Here is a 12,989-nt window from a genome sequence, read left to right as displayed (position 1 = left end):
AGCTCTTGGGTTGGACAGGAATGAATTTAAGTGCTGTATTAATATAAGATCATGGATATATCGCCATTAATTTTGGTCCAAGGTAGTAAAGTTGAAGCCAAAGAAAGAAGTAAGATCCCTGGAAAGATAAGAAAATAAAGAGACCATTTTTTTAAAAGCCATTCTTTTATGAAAACTTGTCTTTCTTGTTTACTTTATATTTGAAGCTTAGGATTTAATGGTATGCTATTTAATTTAATGGCATGCAAAAATTGGATGGCCTATGCTTGCCCGTCTCAAAAAATTAAAACTAATTTGGCTTGCCTATGGGTTGTAATTATTGAACACAAATAAAATAAATAATGACTCAAATTCGATAATAGATCCTTAGTTATAGACTGATAAGATTGTTATTGATTGTAATTTTCCAAAACACATGTCTGAATGTAAGTAAAGTTGGTACACATTCTTAGCTGCTCTAACATATTTAACTTGAATCTAAAAGCCACCACTAACAGTCCCAAACATCTCCTTTTTAATCACAATAGCTTGTTCACTTGTCTCAAGTCTTCACGTTATGAATATTTCCAACTAAAACTGAAATTCAAATGATCCCTTTACATCTTATTCTATTTCACAATTGTGTCTCTTTTTCTTTACAATGAAGACTCTGAACTCCAATTACATCACTATATTTACTCTAGTCTACCTTACCCCCAAAATGCACTGTGAATTGCCACATTGAAAACAATACCCATTAGCAGTATTTTTAGCATTAGAACGTATCTTACCAAGGATTGTAGAGTATTGTGCTCAACTTTGATGTGAATTAATTTTCTTCCTGAGTAATTAATTATACCAACCATTTTATCTATAGAATTATTTTGTTTCTATTTATATTCAATCATAGGTACATTAGTTCTTTTTAAATATGTTGAATGTTTATGTGGTTCAAAAATCAGAATTACATAAAAACATATACTCAGAGAATTCTCACTCTATGGTTTACCCCTCCATCCCAATCCCACTCACCACTATATGAAGCATTTTCATTTTTCTCTCCTTATTTCAGAAACAAGCATACATTTTATTTATGCTGTATATATTCGTTAAGGTATTCTTGTTTACCCCTCTTTATTATTCAAAGGGTGCGTATTTTTTTCACTCTTTCATTTAATATTTAATCTTTTTTTTTGTACTTTTTACTCTTTTTAGCCTCTATGCTCACATTCATTCTTTCAAACAGGAAGCACTTAAATTTAGACATTAAAAAATGAATCATTGTAGATTCTAGTACTCTAATAATAATACTTTTCTAGATATAAATGTATTTCTCCCAGAATTTAATTTTTGAAAAATCTCTGTCCTTCAGTTAAGTCTCAAAAGAAGCACTGTGAACACATAAATACTGTTCACCTAGATTGATTTGGCAGTTATTAATAGCTTGCTAGTTTTGTTTCCTCTCTGTCTTGCTGTCTCTCTGTCTCTCCCTCTCTCTCTTTCTCTATTTCTATACACACACATGGATACTCAAAACATTATTCCTGAAACGTTTGAAAATACGTTGCAGACTTCATGACACTTCATACTGAAATGAATAGTATAGCTCCACACTTAACCACAATTCCATTATCACAAAAATAAATATAGCTTTTATACAATACTATTGTCTCATTCATAATCCTTGTCCAATATTTCTCCAATTGTTTTTATAACATTTATTTTTGATATAGAATAAAATTAATGGGAATTACCACATTTTGCAGTTATGGTCTGTTGTAATCTAGCATTTCATGAAGTCTAGAACATTTCCCCAGACTTTTATTATTTCATGATGTTAACACTACAAGACAATTATTTACTAAAATATGTCACAATCTGCTTTTTTCTGATTGTATAAACTATAATATTTGTATATTTCATAAATAAATATTTTTAAGACAAAGATTAAAATCATTAGATATGCGAAAAATTAAGAAAGTGATGGTTCAATCAAGCATTGAGTGGGTAACTGTGTGTTCTACAACAAAGTCTAAGAACAAAATTAAACATATGAAGCATGAACAATGTATCATTGAGAGCTCTGTTTAAGAGGTAGATCACTTAAAGACTTTAATAGTAATTTTTTTTTATATTTTTGACTGGATTGATCCCAAAACATGTATATTTTATTTAAATGTTGTGCATTCAACTTTGGTAGCCGTCTTCTGGAATTATTTTGTACAGTAGTACTCCATAGAATACTGTGATATCCAACCCGTCCCCCCTTCAACAATGAAGAAATTGCAGTCCAGCTGCTGACAGCATTCCAGGCAGAATGCCATCAGCTGACAGCCCATCAAAGGAACTGCCTCAGTGGAAAAGCACCTCTCTCAAGAGGTCATGTCCACTTCCTGCAGCCAGCCCATGATGACTGATTGGTGTAAGGTATAGTGACACACCTTGCTCGAACCCAGCAACTCTTGGGACATCTCAACTTCAGAGTCTCCAGACAATTCTCTGAGGTCTCCACTGAGCCTACAGCCAACTAAACTTTCCCCTCTGTCTGAGTCTGCTTTCTTCCCTTTGTTTTCATAATACTCATCCATGAATCAATTACTCCTATAAAGCTTTCATAGAAAAACAATTTAATCCAGGATCATGCTATGGATCCACTTGTCATGCTGTCTAGTCTTTTCCATAACCTTAATATTTTTGTAGATTATAGGAGATTTTTTCTGTTAGAATATTCCACAGTTTGGACTTGTCAAAAGTTTCCTACTAATTAGAACAAAGTTAGGCATTTTATCAAGTAAATAAAGGAAGTAATTATGTTTGGTTTTATTGTATCCTTCAGGTAGGCACTTGCAGGTGATGTCTTCCATCAGTGATAGTTAATGTTGTCACTTGATCAATATGTTGAGAACCAGATTTCTCTGCTTGAAAGTTACTTTTATTATTCTTTTAGCAATTAAAAAGTATTTTCGTAGAGATATTTTGTGAATATATAAGTATTCCACTCATATTCCAAAGCTTACCCCTACTCCTACCATTTATTTTTCTTTCTTGCCTCAATTATTTATTACGATGATGAATTGCAAATATTGACTTTTCCGATTTTCATTATTTTTTCTCAAATATATTAACTGGCATTCTACCTCAAGCAAGTTTTACTTTCCACTTGATTTTTCATTTATTTATACCAGTCTAAATTCATGGATTTCTATTATAAATAATCCATTATCATTATAATAGGGGTAGCAACTCTCAGACTCTCTCATCAGCTGGAATGTGTATATAATTATAGTGCACTAAGATTTAGGTCACGCCTATGATGTTGGGCGAATTGTGTAACTCCTTTGACCTTGGCATTCTTACATAAAATTTACAAACTATTCTCAGATTTTTATGAGAATTAAACATGTTAAAATATGCAAAGCATTTAGAACATGCCTGGGGTTTAATAAATGTTTCATATGTGTTATCATTTCATATGTGTTATCATTAACACATATCATTTCATATGTGTTATGCATTGTTTTTTCTGTGTCTTTGACTACGTAAGACAATCCTCTGTTTATCTTGCCTGGTGCTGTTCATAGAATTCTATGTCAAAACTTTGTGTAACTTTATAATGGTTATTTTAACAGTTGCAGTAATAATTAAAAACCAATTATTAGTTGTATATCATGGGGCAACTGCTGTGTGAAGTAGCTTATGTGCACTATCTCACATAATCCTCAGACCAACCTTAAGATGTGATAAAATTCTCTCCATTTTACTACGTCAAAAAAGTAAGGGTATGAAGTAACTTACTCAAGGCACAAGTCTCAAAACCACATGCTTTTTTGCCTCTTTGTATAGAAATATAAATTATTAATGTTTCTCATAATGTCTAAACTAAATATTTGGGAAGATCAAATTTATGTTTTGGAACTTCCCTTCCTAAAAATCTTTCATTAAATGTTCTCCTGCTCCTTTTCCCTCTGTCACTTTTTTTGTGAAATTCTTACTCTCCTATATTGAATACCTAGAATTTATTCTGCATAGCTCACATTTTTGTATAATTTTTATCTATTTACAATTTTACTCCAAATTCTAAGAGAATTTCTGAATTTTGCACCGTACCCTGTCTCACCTCATATTACTGGCTTAGCATTGGAATGGATATTTACTTTGGGAAATTAGCTCTTTCATGACAAACAAATATTTCCTTTTTCCGTATTTTGCGATTTGCCTGTAGATCTGTTAGACATTTATAATTACATGGCTCTTAAATATTATAAAATCTAAAATGAAAAAATATGTCAAAATATTCTTTCTAACAGCACTATTTCAAAAACTGGGCTCATTCTGAGTCCTCTGATTGATCTCCTAATTTTGAATAGCTGGTTATTTTCCTGTAGTTCTATTCTTAAAAAGATTGTCCCAAGCAAACCCAGTAGTGAGACTAAAGATTTATTCTACTAAAATTTATGCATGTTCATATGTAAAGCTCTCATACAGAGACAACTTTAAAGAAAGATATTTAGATTTTTTTGGTTTCAGTTTGCCTAATTAGGAGTATCCATTATTCTTGAGGGAGACATCAGTTCATCAGAAAGAGCTCACTGTTTATAACACCATATAAAAGACTTTGTGTATGTATTTTACTCACTTCCCTTTCATCTTCTCCATAGGTGATCTTTTCTTTATTCTAAAAGGAAGCTTAAGCTACTATTTTTTTCTTTCATCCAACCTTTTTGTAGGTACGTCAGCAAGCAACATTTTAAGATTCTTGTAGGAGATACTAGTTGGTGCCTCAGCCATATTCCTCTGTGTTAATCATTTCAGTCATGGTGGTGTTCCCCTACTGCAAGTCCTTAAGACATTGTGAATGAGGGTTTTCTCCCTGAAAGTAGCAAGATTTGATGGTCCTGGAAGTGCACCTCCCCAGCTCTCAGTAGAAGAGCAGCAGGTGCACACACACACACACAGAAACACACACACACAAGCACAAGAAGTACCCACAAATATTCATACAGCACACATACATTCACACAAATAAATGATGTAAATAAAGGAATGCACATTTAGAACTATGCTTCTAAAGGAAAGATAAAATTAGAGTAGTTTTCTAAAGGAAAATTCATGGTGACTATGTGCAGACAAAGAGTAGTACTCATTTTATCCTTAGCTACTACACTCTACTGATTCCTAGGGGTTGATTTTTCTTGGAACATAAAATTTCAGAGTGTTATTTGACTTAACATTTAAATTCAACTATAACCTTCATTGCAGTGATCATTATCATCATCACCATCATCATCTGTATTTTTATATCTTTCACATTATGGGATACATTACCAAGAGCATGTTTGGTAGGCAAAATCTAGCAGGTTCCATGAAAGATGTCTCTGCCAGTATTATTGTTTTAAATAAAGAAATGCCACAGTCACCTTTCAGCCAGATCACAAAGGATACAAATATGTAAATTTTGAAAAAATTATTTCATGAAAAGGTGATTTCATAAATCAAAATCTCATCATTCTATTTATTTCTAAATGTGGATTCAGGGTATAAACTTGAAACCATGGGGGAAAACATGTCATATTATAAAGATGGAATGGTAAAAATTTACAAAATATAAATGTAAATGAGAAAGAAAAGTCCCGTTTTTTCAGGGCTGGTGTTCCAGATTATCAAACTATTTGCTTTTTTTGTCAAAAGCTTCATGAAGCTGAGTGATAACTATATGGCTTTTAGTAGTAAACCATCTCTCATGAGAAAAAAAGAAAAAATCCTATAGAAAAATAATAGATTTGGAGAGAAGGTAATAGAAGGAAAAGTTCAAAGTTAGGATTGAATACTATAATCTGTTGAATGTCAATAAAAAGAAGGTAAATTTATTGTTTGTCTGGAGCAGCTCAGAATTTGTCAATAAAAATGCTATTTATTGACATAAAGATTAATTACAGAAGGATAATTTAAAGATCTCATGAATAAGGCTTTCAGGATGAGACAATTGATTCTCTTAATGGCCCACAGACTGGTTCAGATATGCTAAAACAAAGCATTATTTCCTCATTGCCTTTGAAGCTATGATTAAACCTGTGTCAACAAATTACTCACATCAGTCCGGAAAATCAGCCCATGACATGACCACATGTGGATTCCACTCACACTGAGGACATATAAAAGGCCCTCTGCAGGGAGACATGTCCACCCTGAAGTGACACTTCTACTCTCCTTCTCTACCCAAGGACAACCTCAATCCAACACCAACACCATGTGCGGCTACTACGGAAACTACTACGGGGGCCGTGGCTATGGCTGCTGTGGCTACGGAGGCCTGGGCTGCGGCTACGGGTCCTGCTATGGCTGTGGCTTCCGCAGACTGGGCTGTGGCTATGGCTGTGGCTATGGCTTTGGCTCCCGCTCTCTCTGTGGCTGTGGCTATGGGTGTGGCTCTGGCTGTGGCTCTGGCTTTGGCTACTACTATTGAGGACGCCATGGAAGACTCTCATTCTCTCCATCTGGACCTCAGGATTCCCCATTCTGAACCTCTCATGTTCTGTGCCTCTCTCTTGGGTGATGATTACCCTCATCGTGGAAGTCTAGTATGGTCTGCTGTTGACCTACCAATGAACCTACTAATTTCCTGAATTTACCTCATGAAGTGGGAGATGGCGAAATTCACCTGTGGCCTCAGAGTTCTGCTTTCATCAGGGTGATGGTGTCAAGCAACTGCCTTGACTTTCACGTTGGAGCTTGTCTCTCTGTTGACCTAATAAACTTCTTCAATCTAAACAGAAAAACTGGTTTTATGGCAGTTATTTGATGTCCAACATCACTTACAAACAGTGTTTTGGCAGAATTTCGTTCCTTGTGGTTGTATAACTGAGGGCGTCAGCATTGACTGTTGGCAGGATGCCTCTGCAGGCTGCCTGCTGGAGGCCACTCTCAGCTCCAGGAGGCGGCCTGTAGTTCCTTGCCATGTTGGTTCTCAAATACAGTTGTTTGCTTTCTCCAAGCCAGGAAGGGAGGGAAAGCTACTACAGCAAGATGGGAGCTACAATCCTATATAATTTTGTGTAACAGAATCACATACACACAATCACATGTATTTTATTACTTTTGTCATATTCTGTTTTAGAAGTGAATAGAAACTCTTGTCCACACTCAAGACAAGGGCATTACTAGGGCATTGATATCAAGAGGCAGAAATCATGAAAGCACCTTAATAATTTGCCCACCACATGTATTGATAGCAATACAAGTTACGCTCATTTGCAGTGCTGGGGAACCATTTATAGAACATCAAATTATTCTACATCTGAAGATTTGGTAGAATTTCCTTGAGAAATTATCTGCATCTGAAATATTTTGTATGATATTTCTGTAATGGCTTTTTGTTGTTGTTGTTTCTTCTAAGGAATCAGTCTCTTTATAAATTCTCAGTATAATGGTGTGAAGTTTGGTAATCTGATTCCTTTAGGAAATCATCTGTTGCATCTAGCTTTTCAAATTTATATCCTTAAAGATCTGCAAATTGATTCATATCATTTTTAAAACTCCTTGTTTCCATGTTTATTCTACTTTTGTTATTTCTTATTTTGTTAATGCTTCCTTTTTTTTTTCTCATGATCAAATTAGCAAGATTTAAAATGCTAAATTTTTCAAATAGTAGCATTTTGAATCATTTAAAAAGTCTATTACTTTTTTCTCTTCTAATTTATTAATTTATGCTTCTCTGTTTATTACTTTGCAAATTCTTTGGTTTCCACTTCATTTTTCTTTATGAAAATTTTTTTAACCTGGGATATTAACTTATTTATGTTATTTCTTTCATTTTTATTAACAGAAGTATTCAGTGCTATGAATTTTGCACTAATTACTGCTTGAAGTTTTCTTGTAGATTCTGTTAAGTACTATTATTATTACCACTATTTATTTGAAAATCTATAATCTCATATTATATGTTCTCTTTCAGATGAGAGTTCTTTAATCAAAGATTTAATCTCCAGGTGAACAGGATTTTTTATCTTTAGTTTTTGTTAACAATTTTTAGCTTTAAAGCATAACAATCAGAAAATGTTTTCAGCAGTATTAATTGTAAACCCTACCAATAATGTGTTTGTGACCTAATATATGATCAATTTTTTATGTATTTTCTATGAAAGGTTGAGAAGTTTGTTCTCTACTACCTGTATAGAGGTGAATATACATCCCTGAAAACTAATTATACTAATTAATTACATTTTTAGGTCTTCCCTCTTTTTACTTATTTTTTTTCTTTTTTGATATGTTTGTTCTGAGTGATATATTAAATTTGTCCATTATTACTACTGTGTTTCTATCTAATTTTCCTTGACAGATAGAGCTATATGTATGTGTTCTTCATAAAAATGGGGTCTGTTTTTAGTAAATAAATAAAATACTCAGAAGTGTAATATATCAATTGCTAGATATTGCTTTGGAGAAAAATATTGGGGGTTAAATTACTAGGCTACTGCCATTTACTTCCATTACCCATGTTTATGCTGTATGAACATTTAATAGAATTTACCAGTAAATATTTCTGAGCCCAGATTTTTCATTTTGCAAAGGTAATTTTAATTATAAATTCACTTTCTTTACCAGTTATGGTACTATTCTGATCTATTTGAATTCCTGCTGATAATTTTTATATTTAAAAGAAACTTTTCATTTCATTTATGTTGTGAAATTTATAGGCAAAACATTCTTCAAAAGATCCACTTATTTTGGAGCCAGTTGAATCTAAAAGGTGTTGCTTCTTTCATTTTTCAGATTGATAATTTGTATTCTCTATTCTCGATTCTTTATCAGTTTTTCTAGGTTTTATCAATTTTATCTGACCAAAGTGCCTTCTGTGAGTATTGCTGATTTTCCTATCATTTATTCTTTTTCTATTGAATTGACTCCACTCATGTCTTTATTTTTCCTTCATCCTTCTTACATTATGTTTAAATTTCTCTTCTTTATAGATTTTTAACAAATCTTAGAGCATTGATTTTTTAAATGTCCTTTTTATCTAACATAATTAAAGGTACAAATTTTCCTCTAATCACTTCTGCATTGGTAAATCTACATTTGTTATGTTGCATTTCATTATGAATCACTTTAAGATAGTTTTCAATGCCCCATATGATTTCTTTTTTATTTCACGTGTTATTTAGAGGGAGTTATATCCAAATTCAAGAAGTCTCTGTCCTTTTGTAATTAACATTCTCCTATCCCATCCAGGGATATCCTGGCAGTGAGGGAGACAGGTGGGAAATCTCGCCATGTCAGTCCTCCACCAAAAAGACATGGACCATTGAAATTCTTTCTGTACTTTCAGGAGCCATGACAGGGAGCAGTGGGACAACCAGTGGTCAGGATCAACCAAACAGACCAAAAGAACACTGCAACAACTCTGAAAATTATGAGTCACAGCTCACAATGCCCATATGCTAAATCTAAATGAGGTGACTTACTGTTTTTTTTAAAAGATTTAAATAGAATCAAGATGCCTTGAACACACAAAATTACTTTCATATCATCATATCACCAAATAAGAAAATTACAACAGAATGAGAAAGACAGTCAACTGCAGTTAACACAAAGTTAATCAAATATTCAAATTATCTGACAAAGATTTTAGACTAGCCATCCGAAAAATATTTCATTAATCAAATTTTCTTAAAAATATATATTTGTTTGCAATCAGTAACCATTAGAAAGCTAGAGTGGATATAATAATACTAGATTAAATAAACATAGAAACAAAATATTTTAACAGAGAGGGAAGAATATATTGTAATGATAAATGTGGCAATCTATCAGGAAGTTACAATGATTTTAAATTCCTATATACCTAAAAACAGAGCTCCATTACACAATAATCAAAAAATTGACAGAATGAAAAGGGAAAGAGATTGCAATAATAATAGTTGGAGGTTTCAATATCCCCCTTTGAATAACGGATAGAACAACTATACAGAAAATTCTAATATAAATAGTTGAAGAACTCTATAAAGCAGCTGGACCTGGCACTCCTCTAGTGAACACCCAGCAAAAAGAGAGCGCAAATTTCTCTCAAGTGCACGTGTAGAACGTTCTCCAAGATAGACCATATGCTAGGTCAGAAAGAACAAAGTAATTTTTAAAAGTTGAAATCACACCTAGTCCATGTATAGTCTGCCTTAAGCTGACGAGGGAAGACATGTCTACATAATTATTCCCCATTGATGGTTCCAGAAAACATGCATTTGGCCTCCCTCATACTCTGATCCTTTTTCAGAAAGTAATTGTGTATGGACTTGCTTTGAGTCTTAGGTCCCATTAATTCTAACATTACTTACTAAAAAATAATAGATATTGAGGTGTATTTTATCACTGTTGACAGTATTACTAATACTTAATAATAGTAAATGGACTGAAGTAAGTAAAGTTACTATGAACAGCTTTATTGAACATTACTCAGACTACTAGAATCAGGGACACAATTTGCAGCCTATATTCTGGGTCAGATTTATGCTAGCATGATTTTAGTCGACGAAAGCCACTGCCTTGTTATGAAGCATAATAGATCTCTTTCCAAAAGGCAAGTGAAGACTGACTCTTGAAAATTTCACTGAAAATGGCCTCGATTCTACTGCTTCCTGTGACAATGAGAGAATAAAAGAAAGCCCTCTGTGCAGCTACAGTGCATAAGATGAGTTCAAGTACTTATTATCAAGGAGGAAAGGAACAGGCAGTAATATAAAACTGAGAAGGAAAAGTTACATCCTTCCAGAGCGTATTCAAATACTAAGTATCAGGAAAGGATGAGATATTTAAAAAAACAGCATTAAGTGGTGAAAAGAGCTACCACCTTCCTGATCTCTTTAGTCAAACTTTGGCTGTTTCAAACATAAAGATTTGATGAAATCAAGGCAGACAACAGTAGATCTTGGATATGTTCACAAAAAACACATAATAGAAAAGCACTAGTTAAATATAACTTTTCATCCGCACATATAAATTGTCGACTATAGAGAGTGAAAGATCCAGCCATCTCACACACAACTCACAAACACACATACACATACAATCACAAGAAATCTACATAAATAAATATGCATGAAATTATTATACATGTGAAAAACAGAATAACTTTAATGAAAAATCAATTTTGACATTTTCCCAAAATGTAAATGGTTAAGATTGTATTCAGTTAGTAACATAGATCAAATGAATATTTTTCTAAATGGTTGGACACTCAGGCAATTCCATCAAAAAAGGTCTGCTGTTGCATGGTACTCTAAGCTTCAGTAGTCATTACTGAACAGACAAGAACATCCTTATTACAATTTGTGCAGGAGGTACCCATGGTGCCTCATCAGAGAACATCCTGAACAGATGAGCATCTAGAACTTCTCAGTAGAAGCCAGAAGACCAGTATCTTCCATAGCAGCATGGGCGGTAGCAGGCATAGCCATAGCCACCATAGCCACATCCATAGCCACATCCCAGGCCACCATAGCCATAGCCCAGGCCACCATAGTAGTTGTTGTAGAAGCTCATGATGTGAGGATAAGGAGGCTCAGTTGAAGGGCAGAGTCACTTTCTAGAGTCTTAAATTTATAGTCTGCCCAGGGCCTTATATACCAACAGAGTGGTATGTGGGGCAAACCTAAGTCACTATTGGACTCATATTTTAAACTCATTAGCATGAAGACCATCTCAGGAATTCTTCAAAACCAATATATCCAAGCCAAGACAACTCTGTTGTGTGTCACGATGCCTATCGTGAAATCATGTGCCTTTAATGAGAGATTCTTCTCCTAATTTGGTGGCTTGTTTATTCTAGATTCCAAATTTAAACTATATTCTATCTGCCATGTGTCCATATAACTCCAGTAGAGTCTACCTATTGAAAATCTTAGTTTCATTCAATAATTTCCTCCTTCTATCTGCATATATGCAGCCTTGGGAATGAATGTGTGGCTTCAAAGTACAAAAGGACAGTGGAAAATTTATGGAGAAGACAGGAATGAAGATGCGTGGAAGGCACAGAGATGACTTGACAAGGTTCAGTTGTAGATCTTTGAGTGATGAATTTGTTTGTTAATTTTCTGGAGCAATATTATTGACTTCGACTTACAGTGCATGTATTCATGCATCTGTGATTTGATAAATGATTAAAAACCATGATATAGTTCCTTTAGTTTATATCCATGAACCATGATTATAGTAGAAGTAAAAGGATTTATTCTATTAGTAATTTGAGCTTAACAATCTATTTCAGAAACTGTCAAAGATTTAGTGACATCTTGAACCTCCTGTTATAACACAATGAAATAGGCACGACTCTTCTGTATTTTGCCCAAAATGCATTACTTCAACATTGTTATGAGAAAACAGACATACTCAAACTGAGGAACATACTACAAAACTTTCGGCTCTTTGAAATTGTCAATGCCATAAAACTTAAAGACTGAGAAATTGTCACTAACTGGAGAAGCTAAAGACAAGCAAAACCCTTGTGGGATCTTGGACTGGATCCTGGAATAGAAAAATGACCATTTGTGGAAAAAATATGAAAGTCAAATAAAGTCTCTAAATTGCTTAAGAATATTGTACAAGGCTAATTTCTTAATTTTTACTTGGTTATGAAGGATATTAACAGATATAACTGATTAAATGGTATATGCATACATGCTATATATTTTTGCAACTTTTGACAATTCCAAAATTATTTCAGAATAAGAAAGTCAGAATAATTTTTAGATAATCCTTGATTGCATTGATTCAGTCACTTATTAAATTCTTTCATACATCAAAACTTTCAGAATCAATTGTATGTTCGGCAATGTTATCTGCATTGGGGATGGAGCCGTGAACAGGACAGACAAGGTTCCTATTGTCATGAAGCTTATAATCTGAAATGTGCAAGTGCAGAAAATGCAGGCAAAGATCTGAAAGCAAATTCTCAAAGTGAATGATATAATTAATTTCTGATAGAGTTGAGTCTATTTAAATGTTAAATTAAGGCAAAATAAGGC

General features: G+C 33.5%; 1 protein-coding gene across 1 annotated transcript; it reads right to left on the bottom strand.

Annotated features, from left to right (window-relative positions):
* Window positions 1–11,092: 11,092 nt before the first annotated feature.
* Window positions 11,093–11,543, bottom strand: LOC123617292 (keratin-associated protein 22-1-like). Its single transcript, XM_045517756.2, has one exon. The coding sequence runs from the start codon at window positions 11,506–11,508 to the stop codon at window positions 11,362–11,364; it is 147 nt and encodes a 48-aa protein (XP_045373712.1). The 5' UTR covers window positions 11,509–11,543; the 3' UTR covers window positions 11,093–11,361.
* Window positions 11,544–12,989: the final 1,446 nt, after the last annotated feature.

This window comes from Camelus bactrianus, chromosome 1, assembly GCF_048773025.1.
Source record: "Camelus bactrianus isolate YW-2024 breed Bactrian camel chromosome 1, ASM4877302v1, whole genome shotgun sequence".
NCBI lineage: Eukaryota > Metazoa > Chordata > Mammalia > Artiodactyla > Camelidae > Camelus > Camelus bactrianus.
Note: the sequence above shows the minus strand (reverse complement) of the source record. Positions and strands in the feature narration are given on the sequence as shown.

Coding starts and splice junctions, on each gene's coding strand:
- LOC123617292 (XM_045517756.2), bottom strand. CDS start 11,508: ATGAGCTTCTACAACAACTACTATGGTGGCCTGGGCTATGGCTATGGT.